The 26,298-nt window shown below is 42.2% G+C and overlaps 1 protein-coding gene across 3 annotated transcripts in view; it reads right to left on the reverse strand.

Annotated features, from left to right (window-relative positions):
• Window positions 1-22,169, reverse strand: part of LOC139468156 (coilin-like) — a 64,484-nt gene extending 42,315 nt beyond the window's left edge. For all 3 annotated transcript variants that reach the window (XM_071249936.1, XM_071249935.1, XM_071249937.1), the window contains exons 1-2: window positions 21,913-22,169; window positions 13,603-14,479 (exon numbers count right to left, since the gene is read on the reverse strand). In XM_071249936.1, the coding sequence (XP_071106037.1) occupies window positions 13,603-14,479; window positions 21,913-22,169 (1,134 nt within the window). The remainder of the gene's footprint in view (window positions 1-13,602; window positions 14,480-21,912) is intronic.
• Between the last annotated feature and the right edge of the window lie 4,129 nt (window positions 22,170-26,298).

A 26,298-nucleotide genomic window follows, 5' to 3' on the forward strand; every position in this document is an offset into this window, starting at 1 on the left:
CAATGAGTATGTAATTGTCCTCGAGACTTGCCTCTGTCACGCCACGCCCTTTCCCAATAAGGGAATACTGGTCTTCCTTGAGAGACGCACGTCTAGGCTTAAAATTGCCTGACCTGCCAGCCCGCTGGAATAGACTAATAGAGACATGCTCTAGATTCTTGAGCACAGTGTCATTCCAAATGTTTTGGAATCTGTTCATTGAATAGGGGAGTAGATAACCAAGGTTGACATAGCAGTCTGCCTTTGAAATCAGAGTCCCAGTTAGAAGAACTCTAAAATCTGCGTGTGACGGTAATCTCCGCCAGGGCAACCTCAAGATGAATTTTTCTGTGGTCAATCTGACGCTGTAGGAAAATCACCATAGTTTTGAAGTGATCTAATCAAAAAGAGTTATCCTTTGATAGATCTTGATCCACCGCAAGCATTGACGACGTTGGTAGCTTAAATGACGGAGCAAATGTAAGTTTGGAGAAGTCTTCCTCCAAAGACATCTTGGTGTCGCTCTTATTTACCCCTTTACCAGGGGAGGGTGTCACTGACACGAGATGGTCTGCTACCCAATCGGTTACTTGCACTAAGCCGGTGATCTGCTCCGGTGCGTTGTGCCTCCTCTTTTAGAAGGCTTTGAAGACCCCCCTGGATAAGGAGCCATGTGTCGATGTTCATTGTAGAAGCTCTTGGACCATTGTCCATTTAGTGTTCTGGAACGGTGCTGACGCCCGAGTGTACATCTGCTGCGCTGGATATGATGGAAGAGTGCTAAGCTGATCGTGCGCTTCCTACATAAACAATGTACGCTGAAGTCATTGTAGAGGCGCTTGGGTAGTAGTCAGGCGCTGCACTCAGCGCAGGTGACTGAGACACAAAGCCCATTGGTATTGACTGGATCACAGCGTGCGTCTGCACTACCCCCATCAAAGCGTCTTGAGACGCTGGTGCTGGCGCAGGCGTCGCAGATTTAGCAGATCTGGATGTGTCAGGCGGCTGAAATTTAGGAGCAGTTACGATACTCACAAAATCCTCCAGTATTGTTGATTTCAGTGGAGGGTGCACTTCTGCAGTCACAGTTACAGGTGTCATATTACCCGCCAATGATAATGGCTGGGTGGTAATGACTGAACCATGTCTTTCGCTTTTCAGCAAGTGTGACATTCCTCTTGTCTCATGACGGGATTGCTACAAAATGTGATTGTGAGTAACCTGCCATTATATTGTAAAACTCGTTGGAGAGAGATTTACACAAAAATTACATTTCGAATTTGGCAAGCACACCTACGTGGGATAAATGGATCTATGGATAAAGATCTTTGGGCAATTTTTCCCACAACAATATGTACAACGCACAAGCATAAGTTACGCAAATAAACCATAGTTGATGAAATGGTAGTGGAAGAATGCCGTAGAATTGAACAATAATTTATCGGCAAAAATATGAGTTGAAAGTACATAGAATATTTTTATGTATGCAACTCAATGTAAACTAGGCTATTTACGTTTTGATTTTGGCGAGCACATCTGCCTGCAAGCCAACCAACATGGATGATAATCTTTGAAAAAAATAATTTTCACACCAATTAACACAACACGCAAACATAAGTTACGTAATTAAAGAATTGTTGATGAAGTGGGACTGGAAGAAAGCTGTAGAATTGATATTAATCTATCAGCAAACATATTTTTAACGAGTTGAAAGTGTATACAGTAATTTATATATACGCAACACACTGTTACGCCAAAGCTAGTAGTATTTAAGAACACAAGAACATGTTATTCCCTCATAGCTGAGGATTGTAAACAATTTGACTACCCTGGAAGGCAAACAAATGCAACAAAATGGCGGCGAACAACAAATATGGGGTGGGAAAAAAAGACAGTCTTTGTATGCCCAATTAATTCACATAAAACTACACCGCATGGTGAAAGTAATATGAAAAGAATACATCACCCATTACAGTTGAATTTTAGGATTGTAGAAGAAAACTGAAGGTCTAAATTAATCCAAAAGGAGAGCTCCGCTGGGACACGTCCTTGCTGTAGTGCGACAAGCAGTAATGTGTAGAAGGTGACCTCGGGTGTCACCAAGGTCACAGGACAGCGATGAAGGTCAGTAAAGGGGACTTCAGAACAAATACTTTATTTCTACGCCCAGGACCATCGCTGTTGCGCTGTCCTAGTTGTCGTAAGGTAAGCAGTGAATGTATTGAGGAGTAATGCAGGAAATATAAAAAATAAGTTAAATTAATCCCCAAGTGATATCACAGAAGCAAATAAGAAATTTAAGAGAAAATAAGAGCATGTCATACAAGGTCAAAATGTACAAACTTGAAAAACTAAATGGAACATACATGTTGGATCCCACTACTTAACTACACATGTGCCAAATGTTTGAATAAAAATGGACAAGTAATAGGCATAAATAAGTTCTTCAATAATGTTGCCATGAAAATCATTTTCAAACCTTGAGAACAAATTCAAATGTCATCATTGGGGGGACAAGCATTTGAAGTTTCAGCTTCCTTGGTCATATGACTTCTGAGAAGATGATGTTTTACAGTGTGAGGAACTGCATTTTCAGATAATTTAGAAGCATGGTCAAATTGCAGCGGTCAAGTAAAGGTCAAAGTTTAACATATCACAAACATCAGAACATCAAACAATAATTATCATTGTTTATAACTCTAAAAACATAACCTCTATTACATCATTGCCATAAATCCTGTATTTTCACTGTAGTCACAACAAACTAAAACTTTTAAGGTCCCCAGTGACGTCTTCTTCACTGTCAATTATACAACATTAGTTTTCCCAAAAGTAGCACGAGTAGCTCACAGCTCTTACGTGTTTAAGGCGGGAAAACCTTCACTTCATTCTCAGTAAACATCAGCCTACAACAGGCAGATGATTGAGGAGGTGGGAGGTAGTACTTCTGATGTAATAGAGGTAGTATTCTTAGAATAATGAACAATGATAACTATTGTTTAATAATTCTTACAAATCTTCTAGCTCTAATACATCACAGCCAGAACATACCAGAGGGAAAAGGCGGGTCTGCCTCAAGTACACTCCCTGTACACTTGACAGCAGTATCCAATAATCCTTGTGCTTCCATCTTATAACTGATTCAAATCCCTGAGAGATGTAATGTCAAACCATTTCCAGAGGACTTGAAAATCGTGTAGTGAAATCATCAGACAATATGTGATACTTTCTCCAGAACTACCATTATATTGCTGATATTTCAGTTACGAGTATCCCTATACTTGTATATCATAGTTTGGTATAATTCTTACGTCAGTTTTAAGACCTTAAATACTGACTTCTAACGTCACTTCTTGTCGAAAAGTTACGAGTATCCCTATACTTGTATATCATAGTTTGGTATAATTCTTACGTCAGTTTTAAGACCTTAAATACTGACTTCTAACGTCACTTCTTGTCGAAATGTCACTCTCTTTTATGACGTCGTTGATTACGTCACTTCTGGTCTCATTTCTCTTCCAAATGCAACATCACTCTCATAGTACCAGTTAACTTAACTGTGATGATACATCTGCCCTGGGCACTACAGTCCGTTTGACTCCAAATGAGAACGATGAATTGCAAAATAACTCGAAATCCAGAAAAGTGTATGAAACATCAATACGGTACTTGACCATGAATATCCTGGACCCAACAAAATCTGAATTTTGTTTATTTTAAGACCCATGACGGATGAAGTTCTTTAAGAAACTATCATGTAATTTTGTATAGAAATGTGTACATGACACGTAGGGGGACAAACCGTGGAAGAAACAGCGCAAGCACGGTCTGCACGTGCTACACAGTGACCGTATTCATTCAATGACAAGATGCGCTACTCAGCAGATGTTAAACAGTTGATGTTGAATGTGTATGATTTCTTTAGAAGTGAAGCAGAAAGAGCAAAGCCTTTTTATGCAATTAATAAATTCTTGAAACGAGCTTCAAAAGCTCTTGGTATGTCCCCTCAGAAACTTAAAAATGTTGTTAGTCGACGAGATACAAATCACCAGGCCAAGGAGGTAGGGAACATGTCAAAACCACGCAAGGTTGATAAATTAGACAGTTTTCAGAGGGATCAAGTCAGACGTGCAATTGTTAAACTGCACTCAGAAAATAAGTTCCTGTCCCTAAGAATTTTGAAGAAACACCTTGAAACTGACCATGAAATCCGAAATCATTACCTTTGTACCATCAAGCAGAAACGTGAAGAAGGATATGAGCCTGTCTTCTTAGATGAGACATGGGTAAATGCGTCACACACAGCCAGCAGTCAGTAGGTACCTAGTGGTGACTGTAAGGAGTCTGGTAGAAAGTTACCAATGGGAAAGGGTGAAAGACTCATAGTTCTCCATGCTGGTTCTGCTAGTCAGGGTTTTCTCCCAGACTGTGACCTCGTCTTTAGAGCAAAGGCCAAAGACAACAGGGACTACCACACAGAAATGAACGGCAATATTTTTCTGGAGTGGGTGAAAGATAAATTAGTCCCTGCTTTGCCTATCAAGTCTCTCATTGTCATGGACAATGCACCGTATCATAGTGTGCAGGATCCAGAAAGCAAGACTCCAACCTCTAATAACCGTAAAGGAGACATGGTTACTTGGCTGCAACGGAGGAACATTACCTTTCCTTCTCGAGTGTGAACCACAGCTCTATGAAATCATCAAAACTATGAAACCTGACCCCGTGTATGAAGTTGACAGTTACATCAAGGGTCAGGGTCACGCTGTCTTACGACTGACGTTGAACAACTCGTAAAGGAATCCCTTGGTCGGGTAACAGTAGAAACATGGAGGCGTTGTGTGGCCACAGTTGTTGACGAGATAGAGCCACGTTATTGGTCACGAGATGGACTACGGCCAGCAACAGTCCAACCTATAATAGTGGCAGTCGGTTCAGGCACCAGCAGTTCCGACGACGAGATCTATGGCATGAGAAGATTCCCTTAAGATCGGGCTGAATATCACAGATGTAAAAGGAAATGAAGGTGTTGTGGGATTCCCACTGACGGCTCGAAACTCTCTGTTCCAAGGAGACAGATGTCCATGACGCCAGAATTGTGGCTAAGGCTCTAATTTTGTTTAGAGAGCATAATCCCAGGAGGGGAGGAATGTCTTGGGCTGGGAATTGTCGACCACGCCTCTAATAACCTTCACAGACTCAGGCATAATGACAGGCTGCCTCTCCCTAGGCTGAAGTTTTATCTTGAGCCAGCCTGCTACCGCGGCCTTAGTTATAGCCTCGTCAGAATGTGTCTTGAGAAGAGAACAGAATGAGAAGAACAGTCTTTTCTGACTTCGGCGATGGGGATCCGTAGCAGCGAGATAGAATTTGAGAGCTCTGTGGGTCCCAGTGCAGGGGTGATATAATGTCGGTGTCACAATGAGCCAAAACTGGCTGCCTGGTTTTTGGCCACAAATTCTGGGATATGTAAAGGCATGGAAGACCAGTTTGGGCAGAGATTCGCCTTACAACAGTGTGCTAACTTTCAACAATCGCTGGCTGAGGTCGCTTAGCTCTAAAACCAAAATGGTGGCTGACTTTGACAGCGGAACAAGAAATTCTTGACTGGATCAACGAGGAAATGAACAAATGGCAGCTAACACCCCATCATCCTCAGTCTGCTCCACATCTTCAAAGTAGTAATTTGTTTTCTCTAAGCAATTCATGGCTTGCAAAGCGCCCCTGGAGTGGTTCAAGGCCTGGAGTTCAGAAACTTTAGCTGCTGTAGCCATGGATAAGAGGAATGCTGATTTCTGAGGCTAGTTAGGTGAAAAAAGGAGGGCTGAGAGGACCACTGAGAGGTCCCATTTTGGGATGGTACAAGAAATACGGACATCTTAAAGGAAAAACAAACACATGAGCCGATTCAATTCATAGCAGCAGATCAATAAACCATCATGTCATGTTGGAAAATGGACAGAATAGCAGAGCGATATCCTTTGACGGTTACATGACAAAAATGGTTATCCTGATGGAGACGTCAGCAACCATGGAGATGGATCTGAATCGTCGTCGCCACAGGATGAACTTAGTCCATCTGTTGCCGTAAAGGAGAGAGGAAGCGGTCTCCACGATCTAGCCTCTGCTGCAGAGGCAGATTTTAGAGAATCAAGATGCCTGCATTCTTTGCGTGATAGCTTCCAGTCGGTGAAAAGGAGGCTAGTCCGATTTGGGTTGATGTAGAAGATCCTTGTGTAACGGAAGCGGAAGAGGATTGGTCATGAGTAGAGCTAGTAGTCTGGGGTACCAGGGTCTCCTGGGCCAGATCAGGGCGATCAGAATGATGGTACGGTCTGTCGATTCTATCATCTGTATCACCCTGTCGAGAAGTGACCATGGAGGAAAGACGTAAGCAAAGAGATTGGTTCAATGCATGGACAGAGCATTGGTCTTTAAGGCCTTTGGATGCGGAACTAGGCTGACGTACACTGGAAGTCATTGGTTTAGACAAGTCGCAAAAAGATCTATGTGTCGACATGATCCAGGAGAATATGTGCGGATGGAGGGCCCATTTCATGGATCAGGCTGTCCATGAGGATGTTCAGTTTCTCTGGTATATGTCTCATTTCCATCTGGCAAGGTAATGAGTCAGATAAGTTGAATAAATGTGAGGTCTCCATCATTAGAGAGTGAGTGAGTGAGTTGGGTTTAACGCCGCTTTTAACATTATTACAGTTATATCAAGGCATGTCAGCTTAATGTGGGAGGAAAGCCCAAAGTGACGCAGGTCTCAGACGTTTACCACTTCAGTGAAACCCACGGGTATGGTGCTGTCAAACCTAGAAACATAACTGGGGCGAACTGGGATTCAAACCCATAATCATAGGTTTCTGGCGTGCCCAAGGGACGCAATTCTGCACAGCAAATTTCAGCACCTTAGACAACTACATCACCTATGCCTCCCCATCATTAGAGAAGTAGACTTAGTTCCGCCCTGCTTCTGTATGTAGGCCACAACTGTGGTGTTGTACGTGGCAATAAGAACGGAGATCCTTTTAGTGCTGGATTGCCTAAATTATCGCCCTCATCTGGAGAGTCTGTTCTGATTCCATCCATAGACCCTGTTTCTGGAGGTCTGCTAGCTGGACTCCCCAGTAATGAGTTGGTGATGTCGGTGAGTCAACCACAGGGAAGGGAAGGGAACTGAGGTGTCTAGAGGGAGGTCATGGATACTGTTTATCCATGACTGTAGATGTCGTAATCAGCCCCTGTGAGTCAGATCTTGAAGTGAGAAAAGCCTTCCGAGGAGGGACATCCACCATCGGATCATGTAAATCGGCAAGGTCAAGGGCTCGGGTGATCATGTGAGTCATCGCAGTAAAACGATCTTCTGGGGACAGAGTAGACCCACCCGGGGAAGGGAGTGTGCTCCGATGTAAGACAGGTCTTGGATGGGCATAAGTTCCAATGAGGAAGCCTTACAGGTCATGAGTTGTGTCAGAAATATTTGGGTCTGTGCCAGCAGAGATTGGTCCTGATTGGCTGCCAGGAAATTGTCGAGGTAGCAGTGCAGTCAAATGAGATGGAGATGGGCATAGCCGATCACTGATCCAACATTATTCTGGTGATAACCAAGGTGAGATGGAGATCCCGTGGGGGAGCACCTTGAACAAGTAGAGACCGGGAAATGGAGGTATTTCCAAGATGAGTGGTGGATAGGCATGTGGAGATATGTGTCTTGTAAGTCTATGCTGAAGGCCCAATCTCCCTGACGCATGGCAGAATGCAGTTTTCAGTAAGCTTGCATATGGAATTTGAGAGGAGGTATGAGATAATCCTTATTCATGGATGATCTATGATCATTCTCATTTATGTGGTATTCTTTTTGGGCACCAAGAACACTGGACCGACTAGATGGAATCTGTGACCTCTAGGTCGGGACATGTGAAGAGGTTGTAGAAGTGTAGCTTCCAGATGTCGGCATAGAATGACAGACGACTCACCACTGGATCCAGTGATGGCAAAATGGTGAAGGGGGTTAGCCGTGAATGTCTGTAGACATGTCCAGGTCGATAGGGCTTGCGTCTGTTGGAGTGGCTGCTGGGCGATCAAAGTTGCGCGATCTGGAAACCCTTCTGTTGTTTCCCCGACGCTTGTAATCTGGCTGATGAAAAGAGTTTGTTTGCTGCTGCGAATAGTTCCAGCATTTAAAGGACTAATAAGATTCCTTGACAGAAGGGATGTACTTCTTCTGAGGTGGCTCTCGGAAGGTGCTGTCTCTTGAGGTGTACCCATATCTCTTCAATGATTCATGACCTTTGGCGGCGAGAGATATTGTTAGAGGCTTGGAACCGTAGTGTCCTGCGTGAGTTCGTCAATTATCCTTCTAAGTTGATTGTTGAAGACAGTGGGAGATGAAATAGGTTCAGTCATCAAGGTTTTCTTGGCCTGTGAAGTGACAGCCTTTGATTGGATCTGAGATAGAAGGTGTTGACATAGGAGCCAGAGGAATTGGGACGATGACCAGACCTGCATAGTCAGTAGTTCTTGTTGCGTTGTGACAATCGTGTCCAAGAGGCTATGAATAAGTCCCACTTGATCAATGCGAATTGGTAAGGTGGTGTCTCACAATTCTCTGGGAGGAGGGGAAGAACAGCGTGGCGTACATTGGCTACGAACCATTTAATATAAAAGCCCATGACCATTGAGTACCGGGTGGCTGTAGAGAGGTCATTAACACAGACTGCAGGAAGAGAAAGCATTGTACTTGGATTCTTGACCAGCTTTAAGAAATCTTCATCAAGTACCCGTGTCTCTGGTGTCGGTGGCTCGTGGGTTTGATAAACTTCAGCCTAGGGAGAGGCAGCCTGTCATCATGCCTGAGTCTGTGAAGGTAATTAGAGGCGTGGTCGACAATTCCCTGCCCAAGACACTCCTCCCCTCCTGGGATTATGCTCCCAAAACAAAATTAGAGCCTTAGCCACAATTCTGGCGTCACAGACCTCTGTCTCCTTGGAACAGAGAGTTTCGAGCCGTCAGTGGGAATCCCACAACACCTTCATTTCTTGATGTCTTTTATTCCCTCCATTGCCCTCCTCATTTACATAACCGGAAGGGTTTCCGCTTCCGCTCATTAAACCGGACCATCAACATGATCAACATGACCAAGCCGGGATATTGACAAAATCATATAGTTAACAATCTCATTTCTATTTCTTTTTAAGAAAAGATAATTCGAAAGAAACAAAAAAGCTGTCCTGCTCACAAAATATGAACCAGAAGTGAACAATATAGAAATTATAACATAAGATGCATCAAAGAAATAATTGTTTCTTTTTTAAAGTCATAATTTGCAAAACAAACAGCCATGTAACTCACATGACGTTGCTTAGAACATGGACATGATGTAAAACGATACACGCCATCTGTTTTTTTAATTGTAATGGTGCCACACACCATCCATCTTCCCGAGGCAAGAGAGTGAGTGAGTGAATATGGTTTTACGCCGCTTTTAGCAGTATACCAGCAATATCACGGCGGGGGACACCAGAAATGGGCTTCACACATTGTACCCATGTCGGGATTCGAACTCGGGTCTTCGGCGTGACGAGCGAACGCTTTAACCACTAGGCTACCCGACCGCCCCTTCCGAGGCAAGAGAGTTAACTGACTTTAAAAGTCCAGTTTCCACCATTGCCAAACTTGGCTGGAATTACTGGGCTCGATCGTAGCGCCACCAGTGGCTATTATCAGTTATGTCCCTTCTAAGCCTCTCCTATGGACCAATCAGATTCCACCTCTCATTTCACTTGCTTTTGCTTTAAAACAAAATATTGGCGCCCAGTCAGGACGATCTGATCGATAATCAAGATCTATATTGTGATTAAAAGGGTCTTACATCGCGAAATGCATCAAATCACGTGAGCACCTTGATTAAAAACATGAGAAGATTTGGAAAATATCTGCTGACAACGAGTTGGCGGTGCACATGCTTTGCAAATCCTGCAATAGACCGAAATCTGCATGACAGTTTACAAACCGGATTTCGATTTTGATTGGACAATGCATAGACTCGTTAGTCCAGCCAAAATTTAACTCCATAATACCAGTCTAGTTCGGCAAGGGTGGAAACTGGACTTTTATAGTTTTATGAGTTCTTTAATACTGCTAATCTCCATTCGAAGCCTTTCATCATTCACAAACTTTGTGGATTTCACAGGATCGACAAGTGAATGACAATCTGTAACAGGTGATTGGCAGTACATCTGGTTGTACATGCCCTGTTGTCAACTCAGAATACAATGTAGCAAGAAATATACAACTGTCAATGCCATCAGCCATGGCCAATGTTTCCCCTGCTAAGGTACTTTCAAGCAATTTGAGATGACCTCCTTGAGTGCCACCATCATGTAAGTTGCCAAGCATGGCTTCACTGAACACAAGTAGTTCTAGGGTATTCTCATCACCCAGGAATTGGAATCAAAGGGTAGCCTTTTCAGACTTCAACATGCTGACAACCTTATTGGCCGCAATAATATCTTGCACAGTAGCCCTCTTTATGGTGGCTGCCAAACTGCTGGCATCAAACATGATGTCTGGTCCACTCTGTCTACCTACCCAGAGTATCTGTCCCACTTTTGATCGATAAACATTAAGTTCTGTTACTGTCAGTGGGGAATCGCGCTGAGATGCTCTTTGTTTATCAAGAGAGATCTGAATGAGATTTTCAACATAATTGTCTTGTTTCATCAAAATTGCATTCTGCTCAATGTTGGTTGGTTGGTTTGTTGTTTTACGCCGCACTCAAGAATATTCCAGCTATTTGACAGCGGTCTTTAAATAATCGAGTCTGGACCAGACAATCCAGTGATTAATATCATGAGCATCGATCCATGCAATTGGGATACGATGATATTCTGCTCACTGACAAGTTCAATGCCCACAAACTGTAAAAAAGCAGTTTTATTGTCCATGGAATGACCTTTCAACTTGTTTTGAGCAAAGCCAAAATTATTATCAGCGACTCAGAAGAACATGTGGGGGAATCGCTTGGTAGATCTTTATTATCAACCTCCTCGAACCCACAAGCAACTAATCTTGCCTTAGGAACTATTCCATCCGTTGACTCTTTGACGTTACATATCCACCTAGTGGAAATACACTTCTGCCCATGATCAATGACTTCTGTATATACAGCATTTTTCTTCCAACTTTCCAATTCTTTGGATTTTGCTGCTTCAAAACACACATTTTCAAAAACCATGACATTATCATCTTGAACATTATTATTTTCATTCTTTGTGTTGGCCATCTCCAGCATAACTAACAGCTAGTAAGTCAACACAGGTGAGGTCAACAGACGCTGTTGTTCCTTTAACGTTCTCTGGCTCACAAAACTCTATGTTATACCAGTTTTTGTATTTTCCAGTTAGCTTTCCTGCCCTTCCAAGTACTTGTGCAAGATGAATAGTTCCAGAGTGTTTGTCTTTGTACATGACCAGTTGTCCAGTTTTCATCTGGATAGTTTCATTTCCTAACATGCTCAAATCTGACATTTCCATTGACTCTAACGATCTGCTTTCACAATCTTCTTCAATATGATTTTCATCTCTGTTGTTGATGAATATGATTAGTGGCGACTGTCACATTCTTCAATGTGTGATCATTCTCAGTACATTGATCAATACCTTGTTCATTTGACATATTCTCAGGTATCACATTTTCACGATCTCTTTCTCCTACTTGACACTTGGCCCTCTGCAGTCGACAATGGTGTACTCTAATAGTTAAACCACCATGTCTAACGAAAACAAGCACCCTGTCTTGACCAATCACAGTTCCTGGCCCTTTCCATTCTCTACAATCAGGGCGTTTATAATAAACCTTTTCTCCAGAGGAATACTTATCTCAAGTAGGCCGTACTTATTTTCGAAGTGCACAACAAATTCTTTCTAAACATTCTGACTCCATGAACGCCTTTCTTGTGGAGTGAAGTGCTGTGATATGATTGCCCGCCATTGCCCTCCTCATTTACATAACCAGAAGGGCTTCCGCTTCCGCTCATAGAAACCGGACCATCAACATGATCAACCGGACCAAGCCAGTTAACAGTCCGTGCGACCCATGCGGGTACTGTATGGTGGCCGAGTCCTGTCACTGACGGGATACTGCAGGTTGATGAATCCCAGGCGGGAGTTGGGCGACATGGAAAGGCTCCGAGTCAATTTCTGTGCTGACATAGCCTTCTTAACCTCGTTGTGAGGTCGAGCAGCCATTCTACCTCCAGTGATAGACCGAAAGACGAGATTCAAATAGATTAGACATCTCAGAATTCTGCAGAGCAAAAAACTGCTCCAGCACGGCAATTGGAAACGTAGGCTGCTCCAGTATACCAGACAGCTGCATGCCATCGGCTGGTTGTTTGTCAGACCCCGACATGACATCGTCCACCTTTTACAGTATTGATTAAATCTCTCTAACACTCATGTTTGGTCTCGATGTCTTTTAATCCCGCCATTGCCCTCCTCATTTACATAACCAGAAGGGCTTCCGCTTCCGCTCATAGAAACCGGACCATCAACATGATCAACCGGACCAAGCCAGGATATTGACAAAATCATATAGTTAACAGTCCGTGCGACCCATGCGGGTACTGTATGGTGGCCGAGTCCTGTCACTGACGGGATACTGCAGGTTGATGAATCCCAGGCTGTCCGTGCGGGAGTTGGGCGACGTGGAAAGGCTCCGAGTCAATTTCTGTGCTGACATAGTGCGTGAGTGAGTATGGTTTTACGCCGCTTTTAGCAATATTCCAGCAATATCACGGCGGGGGACACCAGACTGTGCTGACATAGCCTTCTTAACCTCGTTGTGAGGTCGAGCAGCCATTCTACCTCCAGTGATAGACCGAAAGACGAGATTCAAACAGATTAGACATCTCAGAATTCTGCAGAGCAAAAAACTGCTCCAGCAAGGCAATTGGAAACGTAGGCTGCTCCAGTATAACAGACAGCTGCATGCGATCGGCTGGTTGTTTGTCAGACCCCGACATGACATCGTCCACCTTATTTTTAGTGGCATCTTTTCTCTTTGCTTTAGTGAGTGCATGGCTGAGTTTGGAGAATGCCTTCTTGGAGAGTTGGAGACAGAGTGTACAGTGATCCTCTTCTGTACAAGAAGGCTCTCTGCATTTCCAACACTCGTGATGAGGGTCGCCGTGACTTGTGACAGGTTGATTGAGGGGAAGAGGACGCCATCATGAAGGGTCACTTGGAAAATAAACAAACACAATCACAACCAAATACTCAAGTAGATCGAGCCCAGTAACTAAAGATTCTAACATAGCAATATAGAATAACAAAATACTGAATATATAGCAAAGCATGTGACCACAGCTTAGTGCTAGAGAGATCATCTACTTTTATAAGTAAGTGTTGACTCTAGCACACACAGGAAAGAAGTGGAGGTATTCCCACCTTATTCGCGTAAGAGCCCTGAGCTGCTAGTGTTATTTTCGGGACAACTCATGTTGTATAGTTGACAGTGAAAAGGACAAATGGATACATTCACCTGGTAGCACATTTATTCCCAGATTCTAACATCTAAATGAATAAACATCATCTTGTTATTGTGAATTCTTACCTCTAAAGTAACGGATTTTAATGGAACTTGTTTGTTAAGATGAGGAACTGGTATCTTCTTCTGTCTTGTGAATACCGTTACACCATTACTCAATGTCGTTTCTTTGACTTTGGGGTATAATTTGTTTTTATATATTCTTGTCCCTTCTTCCAGGTGGTGGTTTTCAGTGGGATACATTGTTTCCTCAGTATGATAGCAGACTGGTACTGGCTGATTATGAGTAAGAGCAAACTGTGGTTGAGGGAAATTTAAGTTATCATGATCTTGCATTGAAGCCAAACAATCTTGAGGAGTGTCACTGGGTAGGTTATCTTCTGAAAATGTAATGTGTTTGTTGTTGGGCTGTTTATAATGTGGCAAAGTCATATTGATTTCTTCATTAAAAGGAAGAGGGTTTGCAGTTGATGCTTCCAAAGATACAGTACCATTCTCAATGCTCTGGTCAACATGAAATTCATTTGCTTTGTTTTTCCTTTTCCTCTTCCTTTTTCTTTTGCGTGCTGGTTCCTCAGTTGATGTTAAATCTGCCAACTCCATCTTTTCCTCTCCATCTATTGTATCTGTAATGTGAGCTTTCTTGTAAGTTAACACCAAATGTGATTCTTCTTTTCCTTCATTGACCCTATCACATTCATTCGCATATGCTATTGCATCATCCAGGACTTCAAGAATCTCCTGCTTCCTCTTCTGCAAACAAGGCATTGTGTTGGTGTCAACATCAATGTCATCATCTGCAATGCTGCAGATATCATTATCAGAAGGTGCATGTGACTCATCACATTGCTGTTCTCTTTTCTTCTTCTCCTTCTTCTTCTTCTTCTTCTTAGTGTTTCCATCCAGCAGCTGTTGACAGTTAGAATGGGTGTTTACATCGAGTCTGAAACATTGACACCATACAATTTATACAACAGCCAAATACTAGCCTAAATGTCATATCTCTTGCTCATGAGAAGTCACTTGTCATACAAATTTCTATTAATAGTTTTGACTTTCTGGGATGCAACATTTACTTCCCTGATTAATGGTAACATGTAAGGACACAGACTCTCCAGATACCTCTAAGTGACATTTCGGTGTAGATCCTAACACCTTTTATCAAGCAAGGTGTTAGGATCTACACCAAAACGTCGCACTAATTGTAATAAAGAAGTTGTTCATCCATAGAACTTATCTTTCTTCTTCACACCAACTTCTAAATGCCTCTGAAAGAAGGGGAAAATATTTCATCTAGAAGAAGTTGAAGGGGAGATTTTATTCTGGGAATGATAAATGTCATTGGAGGTGAAGATGATGAATCAAGATGGACGCAACAGATGTTCTTCAATTGACATTCAGTCAGAATTCAGTTAGATACAGGGGCGAATTGTAATGTGTTGTCTAAGAAGTTATTGGACAAAGTATTTCAGGGACCATTACAGAAACAAGACATTATTTCAAGTATCAAGAGCTACACAGGTCATCAGATAGCAATCCAAGGCGTTGTGAAGCTACCAGTCATAGCAATCTCATTAAAATCAGATCTTAGTTCTTGCTATCGCTAAACAAAGATCTGAAGACATCCCATTACGGGTCATGTCAGAACGACCTTTCATCCAACCAAACAGAACGTCGCTTACCAGATCATGTTTGAAAGTAGTGTCGTTAAGCTTGAGAAAACTGCCTTCTGATTGGCTAATGTCGATTTCTTGTCAGTCATTTCACTGATCGGTCAAAGTTCGCGAGGAATCATTCTGACGTGAACCGGAATGGGATGTCGTCAGATCTTTGTTTAGCGGTAGCGAAAACTAAGTTCCAATTTTAATGAGATTGCCAGTCACAGTAAAGGCAAAAATGACATTCATTCAGTGTTGTTCAACATCATCAACATTGATGAAATTCCAGTACTGGGTGGAGAAACATGCATCGAAATTGGCTTACTTTAACGTGTCTACGCAATCAAAGAACAGTCACCGAAAGATCAAACTGAATTGGGAACAGACACCAGTTGTTCATCCTCCCCACAAGTTAGCCGTCGCATTACAAGACCAAATCAAAACAGAACTGGATCGCCTGGAACAGCTCGGAGTAATCGTCAGACAGACCGAACCAACAGAATGGGTAAACAGCATGACTGTCTTTGTGAAACTGAACAAGATAAGAATCTGCATTGATCCTTCAGACTTGAACAGAGCCATTCAACGAGAGCACTATCCATTAGAGACCATCGAAGAAGTTGTTGCAGTGATGCCTGAGGCCAAAGTATTCTCCAAGTTCTGGGTTCTGGCGGATTTGCCTTCACAAAGTTTCATCGAGGCTATGCACTTTCAACACACCTTTCGGGCGATACAGATTTAAAAGATTGCTTTTTGCAATCAAATCAGCACCTGATGTTTTCCAAAGAATCATATCAAGCATGGTAGCAGACTTCGACGGAGTTGAACCAATAATGGATGACATTCTCACCCGGGGAAAGAATGACACAGACCATGATGAACGTGTGAAGAAGCTTCTCGAACGAACCAGAAAATACAACCTGAAGCTTCACAAGAGTACCGGTAAGCGCAAGTTCAAAGTCGACCGAGTGCAGTACGTCGGACATGAAATCTCCAAAGAGGATTACGTCAGATTACTATTAAGATTACTATCAGCAGCCTGGCATTGGGGAACCACACAAGAAAACAGCTTCCAACAACTGAAGAAAATCACAACACAAGCACCACTACTAGCCTTCTACAACTCGAAGCTACCTCTCACACTATCAGTCGACGCAAGTTCCATTGGATTAGGAGCAGTGTTACTTCAGCAAGGAAAACCAATTGCATATGCATCAAGAGCCCTAACAGAAACACTGACCAAGTACGCAGAGATTGAAAAAGAAATGCTAGCAATCTCCTTCGGATGTCAAAAGTTTCATCAATATATCTACATGAGAAAGGCTGATGTCGAGACTGATAACAAACCATTACAAGCTATCTTCAGAAAGCCCCTTCACAAAGCTCTGCCTCAACTGCAGAAGATTATGATGATGCTACAACGATATCATATGATCTGAACGTAAATTACTGACCTGGAAGAGAACTCCTGTTTGCTGATCACCTGAGCAGAAATTTCTTGAAGGAATCGTATGAAACAGAGACACTTGATGTCAATATGATCAGTTATCTCCCTGCCACAGATACCAAGTTGAAGATGTTACAGTCAGCTACAGCTAAAGACAGCGTGTTGACAGAAGTCAGAGACTACATAATGGAAGGATGGCCTGACCAGCCAAGTGAAGTTAGTATTCAAGCAACACAATATTGGACATACAGAGAAGAATTGACATGTGTGGATGGTTTAGTGTTTAAAGGACACAAACTGGTGGTGCCAAATAGTAGCAGAAAAGAAATGCTTGAGAGAATTCATAGTTCACACCTGGGAGTAGAAGAAGAAAGCATCTGAACCCTACAAGGGACTCTTGGATTACAGAAACAGTCCTAACAAAGGGATAAGAAAGTCTCCTGCTCAATTATTCATGGGGAGGAGATTGAGAGGAACTGTACCAATCTCAAACCCATTACTAAGCACTGAACATACAGAACAAGACAGAAACCTACTCCAGAATAGACAAGTCAGTCAAAACAAACATTACAAAGGTAACACTTATCTGAAACCACTAGAAGCAGGAGATAGAGTCATGGTAAGAGGAAATAACTCCTGGATGCCTGACAGAGTAGTACAGAAACATGCCACACCTAGATTGTACATTGTGCAATCGGAGACCGGACGCACCTACAGAAGAAACCTCAGAGAAACAGTAATCAGTAAACCCGTCGTACCAGACATATCCATACCAGCACCGAGTATGCCAGCAGCACCACGTGAAGTGGTCCCATCAAAGTCACCAATTGTAGCAACCTGTCTGCCAATGTCGACCACGACAGCCAAACTGTCCATGGAGTCAACACCAACCATACAAGTACCAGTCAACAACGCCAGCCAAGACCGTATCTAGGAGTGGCCAAGTCGTCGCTAAGCTCGCTAAGCTGAGAGACTATCAATATCTTTAATTTCAAGTGTTCAGTAATATAGAACGCTTAATAGTTTATGTGCCAAATATTGTTTATTATTCAGAGACTCTAAAGTGATCTTTCTTAAGTGCCAATTTGTGAATCTCATGGACTGTTAGTGTATTGTGAAACACCTATGGACTGTATGGTGTTAATTTGAAAATTCATTATATGGACAGTATTAAGTGTAAATGTGAATTTCAACTTTAAATGTGTGAATTTAATAAGTAATATTTCATGGACCAATGAAATGCTCTCAAAGTTCTGTGTCAATCAAGAGAATGTACAGTGCTGTTTTCGATCAGAGCTTTCAGCATCATATACTCAACAACAAAAGTTCCTGTGACAATTATTTTAGTGTATTTTTCAAAAAAGTAAAGTTTGGTTTTCAATATTTTAGTACATGTATGGAATCAAGTCACAAAAATGCAACTGCTACAAAAAAAGCATGCATTCCATGCAAAAGCCCCATGCATTTCACTACCCAAGAATGGGTATAAAAACAACCACAACCACTCAGAAAAACAACAAAATAACGCAATTATTCAACATTCCGAAATGCCACGCCTGTCTGAAAATGAGCGTCTGCGAGCCATTGGTATGCTTGAAGCTGGATCAAGTAAACGTGATGTTGCAAGACAATTTAACGTCCACAGAAACACCATTTTGTGTTTATGGCAATGTTGGCAACAGACGAATGCAGTCAGAGACCATCCTCGGAGTGGCAGGCCACGCCTAACCAATAATCGACAAGACAACGTCGTTGCCTCAGATGTGCAGGGATTGTCGCCAGAAGACCCGCCAGACGTCCCATTTTGATAGGAAACCACCGTCAAGCAGTTCTAGAGTGATGCAGACAGCGTCTCCGCTGGACGGCCATGCAGTGGGTACAAGTTCTATTCACTGACGAGTCTCGTTTTCACCTCAGCCACAGCGATGGACGGATTCGAGTGTACCGACGTCGAGGTACACGTTACGTCAATTATTGTGTCATGGAAGAAGATCGGTTCTGGGGCGGCAGCATTATGGTAAGGGGTGGGATTACAGCAAGACAGAGGACCCGTTTGATAGTGGTAGAGGGAAATCTCAATGGACATTGCAACCGCGACGAGATCATCAGCCCTGTTGTTCTACTGTTTTGGCATCATCATGGCCCAGGCATTACCTTTCAACATGACAACGCCCTGCCTCATATTGCTTGACTTGTTCAGGATTCTCTTCAACAAAACAACGTGAATGTCATCCCCTGGCCGGCTCGCTCCCCTGATCTCTCACCAATCGAGCACACGTGGGACGAGATGAATCAGCGCCTTCGACGTCTACCACGTGTTCCACAGACTCTACAGGGACTTCGAAACATGCTCCAGCAGATATGGACAGATATCCCACAGGACTTTGTGTGACGCCTGGTCCATTCCATGAGACGAAGATGTGTTGCTTGCATCGCAACCAGAGGTGGACACACACGTTACTGATTTGTAAATTGACATTTTGGAATGTTCATGTTTTTTATGAAATCACGCATTTTCTGAAGTCAGTATGGCAAATTAAACCATTTGAACACTTACAGGAGTCTTTTATCTGTTGCAAACCGAAATTGTTTCAGATTTCGTAAAAATTATAACTTTGCATTAAATCTTATTCAATGTCACAGGAACTTCTGTTGTTTAGTATCTATGCCTTTATTATTAATTGACAATACAATTATCTTCGGATCACAGGTTTTCAGATATTATACGTTTTCTATCTTGAATATGTTGCACTATAAAGAGGGGTGTGGTGCCGCACAGAAATTGTAAATACTCAGATGATGGCTTGTTTTTAAGATAAAGTTGTCCTTTATAAGTGAATGAGATGTTTTACAGTTGTTCATGTGATTAGCGAGAAAACAATGACATGGGTATATATGTTGTATTAATGTCTTATGTTGTTTTGGTTTTTTAAACAACAGGTAAGTAAGTACAAGGTCAGTTTTTTTCAATATGCTTTAACATGGGGTAAGGGTCAGACATTGCACGCTTGTGACAGCTGTCCTTGTGTCTGGGGGATAGGGAGTGAAGTTTATGGCAGTATAACTGCCAGACCCAACATGAGGGTAAATCAGTTCTGATTCCACAGATCTCCCTTAAAACAAAAAAAATCTTTCATTGAGCATGTTTTATACACATGAAATTATGAGACAGAAATTAGACCGGGAGGGAGAAGTGCACTTTACGAGGAGCACTTTTTCCTGATTACAGTTAGCGCTGCGTGGAGGATCAAACTCACATTGCCAGCTTGAAGCTAGGTCAATGAGTTAATCTATTTAGCCAACCCCCTACCACAGGAACAACCCTAAATAACTAATGCTCAGCACCTGATTGTTTACCTTTAAGCGCATGTGCAGGAGCCATATTTTCTGAGTTTCCTCATCATGCTCATATTACATTGGATTACTTTGTAAAGGGGTGCCTTACCCTAATGATTGAAAAGGGGTGCTTGGTCGGAAAGTGGGAGCACCTTTAGAATACAGTAGAACTCGCAAGGACGATCTCTGAAGTAGGTCACTTGTCTCAAAGACAAGCTACCAGTTTTTGTGAAAACCTGTCAGATGCAAACTCGCGACCTTTGGATTGATAGCCCGACAGCTAACCAACTAAGCTATGTCCACACTTTGAAACTAAGTGCAAAGGTACCTAGTCTATGCCGTTACGGAACTGAACGAAAAGTGTCGTATAGAACACGGACACTTACAAAGGTTACGGGTAGGCATGGTGTCTCATGACTTTAGTCTATGGACATTTACGAGTGATTACAATGCCCTTTGGCACACTTGTCCCATTCCGTAATCTACAAGATACCGAGTGGCGAGGAATGAGCCGGTATGGCACGAACTGAAAATGGTTCTTGATGTCATGTGTCAGATGTAAAACGCGCAGGTACGCATGAAATGACATGGAATTTAATAATACGTCAGGTGATTTTTGTGAATGAAAAGTGTGGTAGGGGAGGAACAAGGGAGGCATAAGCATGGTTAGTGACGATACAAGAGTGAGTTCTCTTTTGAATCAGTTCTTGTGTGAATGTTCTAGGACAGTTTCCAGAAGCCAAAATATTCAACACTGAACCATTTCATCCTTTTTTCTTGAAGTTTTAGTGTGAAGAATATTAGGAGCCGCTATAGAATCTATAATAGCTACTAAACAGATACCTAACACAAATGATCATAAAGCTAGGGTTCATTTGTTTGTTTTTCTTTGTTTGTTGTTTAACACTGTAGTCAGCAATATTCCAGCTATATGATGGTGGTCTGTAAATAATCAAGAGTGGACCAGACGACCCATTGATTGAAATCACGAGCATCGATCCACGCAATTGGGATGCAATGACATGCTTCAACCAAGTCAGCGAGTCTGACCACCCGATCCCATTAGTCACCTCTTCCGTCAATCATAGTCGATTTTTACGACAAGCATGGGTTACTGAAGACCTATTCTATGCCAGATCTCCACAGGTAAGCTAGGGTTGATTCATTGCAAAGGGGACCCGAGTGCTGAGGATAGAGTTCGGGCTAACCTACCCAAAAAACGGCAACATTTGGATGTGTTCAGCGCCAATATAATATACCTAATCAACTGCATTCCTGTGCATAATAATGAAAATTAATGGGAGCAGCTTTAGAATACAGTACCACAACTTCTCGTGAGGACGTTCTCTGCCGTAGGTCACATGTTTCAAAGGCAAGCAAACAGTTTTGGTGAGAATCCGTCGGACGCGACCTCGAGACCTTCAGATTGTTAGCCCGACAGCTAACCGACTGAGCTACGTCCACACTGTGAAACTAAGAGCAAATTTACCTAGTCATCCCTATGACATCAAGGAACTGAACGAAAACGGTCGAATAGGTGACGGACACTTACGAAGGTTACGGGTAGGCATGGTGACTTTAGTCTACGGACACTTACGAATGATCCCCATGCCATTTGACACACTCGTCCTATTCGCCGTATTCTACCAGATACCGAGCGGTGAGGAATGAGCCGATATGGCACGAACTGAAAACGACTATACTACAAATTACGTCATAGGGTATTGTCACAAGTTTGAAAAAGTTGTGGTACTGTATTCTAAAGGTAGGCCGAAAGGGGATCCGAGGGCTAAGGATAGAGTTGCAATCGAAGAGGTATGCGGCGGAGATCCGTGAAGCGAGAAACACAGTCGGCAGCCGGAACCTAATCCCGCCTAGCCAATAATAAACTGCGCCCGATAAACTGTCACAGTCAATGCCACAGATTCTACGTACTCATTAGCTTTTTGCAGAAACACGTGCACGATGTCATTTTCTCTCAGGACACAAGTGGTCTCCCATGATGGCAATCTGCAACCAGATACGAATAACTCTACGTGTTTTTCACAGAGTCCAAACTTTGAAATTATTCTCTTCTCAACATCAGACACTTTTAAAGATTCCTTTACATAAACACAAAACCATGAAGGGTTTATGTCAATATGCTTAAACAAAAGTTTGACACGAATCGAACTTTCCGTGGAGGCTGCCATCTTGAAACTGTAATCTCGAGGAAGATCGCCTCAAACTTCTAATAACATGCAGATAGCAACATTAAGTAAGATAGTAAAAACACAATAAATATATTTATAACAACTATCAAAATGTCTTAATTATTCATTTCATGATTCATATTCATAATATATTGACACAAACAATATTTCACTTGTGTAACGAGAGTAAAATCAAAACTGAGATAAACTGGTTCCACTTTTGCTACGCGACGCAAGCTTAGCGCGAGTTTAGGTAGGCAGGATCCCAGTCTATAACAAGCTCCTCACAGCGATATCTCGTTCGCGGAGCTCTGTGATGTTACCGAGAGCTTCAATAGAACTAGGTTGTGTTTGGAGGTTTTAACTTTATACCATATTTTCCCTATTTTTATGAAATAATTACATTCGAAATCCTATTGATAAGAAACAGGTGATATAACCTGGTATGTATGAAAGACACCGGGTATCGGAAAAAACTTGGATAAAGTCTTAGAAGACAGACATGTTTTAATACCTTCTTTTGATGACAGTTTTACCAAATAATATCTTTGTAAGTCGAACCGAACCGCTGGGGGTACATGACAGTCAACAGGCAGCTAGAGCGTTATCTGAGTTCAACAATAGTCTCGATTGGATCAATGCATGACATGTCACACTATAGATTGGATCAATGCATGATATGTCACACTATAGATTGCCTCTGAACCTGTCCATGGTACCATATGGACATATCAAATGTGTCATTAAATCACTATAGCAGGAGTCAAAATAGTTGCACTGTCCACAAGTTGACAGCAAAACTGGCAGCAGTCTTCAGAGTTGGACACTCTCTTGCAACGATCCATGTAACATAGGGTGTCTCGTCAGGGAGTAATAGAGTGGAAGTGACTTGTGTCCGGGTCAGTTAATAGTCTTTGTCTCCAGAATGCAACTTAGAAGTTCCTCACTGCTTTTTTGCTTTTCTTTTCCAGGTTGCCTTTTTTTTAAAAATGCCTGTGTTGAGAAACGGCTCTAGATAATTCTCAAGAGAATATTTTCTTAAGAATATTACAAAGATCAGGAATGAAGCCAAAATTGATATTCGAGCACTTGTGTCTATATCAGAAAGTTTGGTGAGAAAAATCTTCTTATAGGAAAAAGATGGTAAGCGCAATTGCATAGATGACCACGGAAAAACAACTTTTTTGAATTCATGTGGGATTCTAAAGGGAACCAGCCAAGCAAGGCATATTGTCATAAAGTGATGAATGAATGCGGTTCAATAATAGTAAGAATAGTAAGGCTGTTCGCCAATTGCTGATGCTGTGTACATGTCGTTTGGTGTGATTTCATTTGTCTGCCATTCCGTTCGGGTTCGACAGTTGTATGCAGCCGATTCATACTTTTTATGTAACCTCGTGCTGTCCATGTGCGTGTGTTGACAAACTGCCATGCCTTGCCTATGACTATGAGGATGAACAAACTGCCATTAAATGGTCTGAATAACTGCCGAGGACTTCTTCATCTTCTTTTCATGGCCCTGCGAGCCGGACATGTAAGTACAGTGCCTAATTATGAACTTGGACAGTGATGACAATGATATGCTCGGTGAAACACGGTTGCATTCGCAAGACGGACACCCCGTCCGGTTTTCGTCCAGGCACAGATGACCACCTGCCTATTTGTCAGATTATGTAGTTGGCTTAAATCATGAACTTGATTAAATAATGACCACAAGATCAGAAATAAGTGTGGGAAGTGCACGTTCTACTAGTTCTTCTGTTTTGTCAAGACTAAGTGATAAGCAAACTGCTGAACTTGAGGCAGTAAAACATAAACATGAACTTAGAAGAAGATAGAGATATAGCTGTTCACATTAAGCATGTGGAGGATGAAGCATCTGAAACTAGACATGAGCTAGAGAGATTGGAGAGAACTATCAAGAAAGAGAAGGAAAGTAGGTTGTCACAGGTTGCTAAAGAAAGAAACTTAAGAGAAGCAGAGAATAGGTATAAAGAAGCAAAGTTAATTTCATCAATGATTGACCGTGGTGATAAGATAAAGGAGCCAGTAGTCAGTGAGACATCCTATCCCAGGGAACTTAACACTGAGGTAACATACCCAACGCAGTTTACTGATCAAGGTGAACCAACCACTGATAGACATATTAAGCGTGAAATTGAACATTCATATGTAGACCATAATCACACTCTCCGTCCAAGTGCTGATGTGTTTGCACCTAGATAGAATAAGGATTCCCATGTCAATCAATCACCTGCCATTGTACCTCAGCCCACACTTGCTTCAGATGTTCCCAGTGTTGAATTGCCAATGAATGCCATGCTGATTTCATCTGTGTATGGAATTCCTAAACCTACTCTACCAGAAATTCAAGAGTGGTAAGGAACGAGACTTTTCTTACTGAAGATGGCACTTGAGACACAAGTTGATGTTCATCCTCACCTGACTGAAACTTACAAGTATCAACTATTATTGGATAAACTTGGTAATAAACCAAGACAGCTTGCTGAGGCCTTCATGTTTCACTCCTTACACAAAAGCTGTGCAGGAATATATATATATTGCAATGCACATAATGGTAGTGCGGGCCAACTGATTCAGAGTGAGATAAGTGCCTTGCTAAACAGTCCACCAATTAGGTTTGGAGATTATGATGCCTTTGAAATTTGCCTTACGTATACAGTTGTTAGTTGGGATGTTGAAATCCATGCAGAGTGGAGCTGAACTGTATTGTGCTTCACATGTGTCAACATGGGATGCGTGATAACTTTACAGAGTACTGTATCAAACAGGGACTGTATGATTCTGGTTCTAATGCAACATACAATTTGACCCACCTTGACCAGTGGTTACAGCTTAAATCAAGGGCCAAGAGATTATCTCATCAAGCAGTGCCTTGGAATGACTCCATGAAGTCTGATAAGCGAATGTTTCGACGTACAGTTGTCTCTAGCCAACAAAGTAAGGAAACAAGTTCTGCATCAACATTCTACACTCAGCAAAATGCTTCAAATGGCAGACAACAGGGTCAACAGCTCAAGGTCAAACCAAAGTACAAGGTCTACTGTCCTAAATGTATATCAGCTGATCATTTTCTGAATACATGCCCAGAGTTTAAGAAACTTTCTGATCTGGAAGTTGAATCTTGGTTGAGAGATCGATGTTTTCGATGTGCAAGAAAACATAAACCAGAGGACTGTAACCTAAAGACACCATGTCAACTATGTACCGAGTTGCATCTTACTGCCCTGCATGATGCATGCAGGCATATGACTGCACAGAGGGTGATGTTTTCGAAGACCTCTTCCTCGTCTGCACAAGTATATCTTGATCAGCCATCCAAGCCCTTTAGTACCATGTTGAAAGTTGTTGAGTTTACTTTGTACGGACAAGGCCGAAGCATGAATGCTTACGCAATCCTTGATGACGGATCTCAAAGAACCATGATTCTAGAATCCGCTGTGAAGTCTCTTGATCTTTTGGAGAAACCAGATACCATTTTGCTTACAACAATTCGGCATGAGCCATATCTGTGCAGTGGACAGTCTGTTAGTCTTCAGGTATCTGCAAAGGATATGCCAGAAACAAGATACAATGTGCTAAATGCCTTCACATCAAGCAACCTGTCTTTATCTGAATATACATACCCAGTGGCTGAACTCCAGAAACAGTGGGCACATATCAGAGACTTACCTTTGCTCCATATTGACAATGCTAAACCAGTCATCCTGATTGGTTCAGACTTGGCTGAACTGATCGTACCCCAAGAGCCAGTTAGAAGTGGACCAAGTGGTTCTCCAATCGCTGTGCATACCAGACTGGGCTGGTCACTTCAAGGAACACACAATTTCCAGTTGCATGTTAGGACCCAAACAGTATTATTCACTGAAGTGGAATCTACTAGTCTCATGAGTGACGTTCAGGCATTGTGGAAAATGGATGTGATGCCTTATCTGAAGAAGGATGTGATAAGGTCAAAGCAGGATAACCTTGCCATGCATATTCTAGAAACTGATACTCAAAGAGTGGAAGTGAATGGTGTTTACCGATATGCAACTCTATTGTTGAGATTAGATGACACAGTGTTTGAGGCTTCAAAAGAAGATATGATCCCAACACTTCAACATAT

The sequence above is a fragment of the Haliotis cracherodii genome, unplaced genomic scaffold, assembly GCF_022045235.1.
Source record: "Haliotis cracherodii isolate W230 unplaced genomic scaffold, xgHalCrac1.p SCAF_2, whole genome shotgun sequence".
NCBI lineage: Eukaryota > Metazoa > Mollusca > Gastropoda > Lepetellida > Haliotidae > Haliotis > Haliotis cracherodii.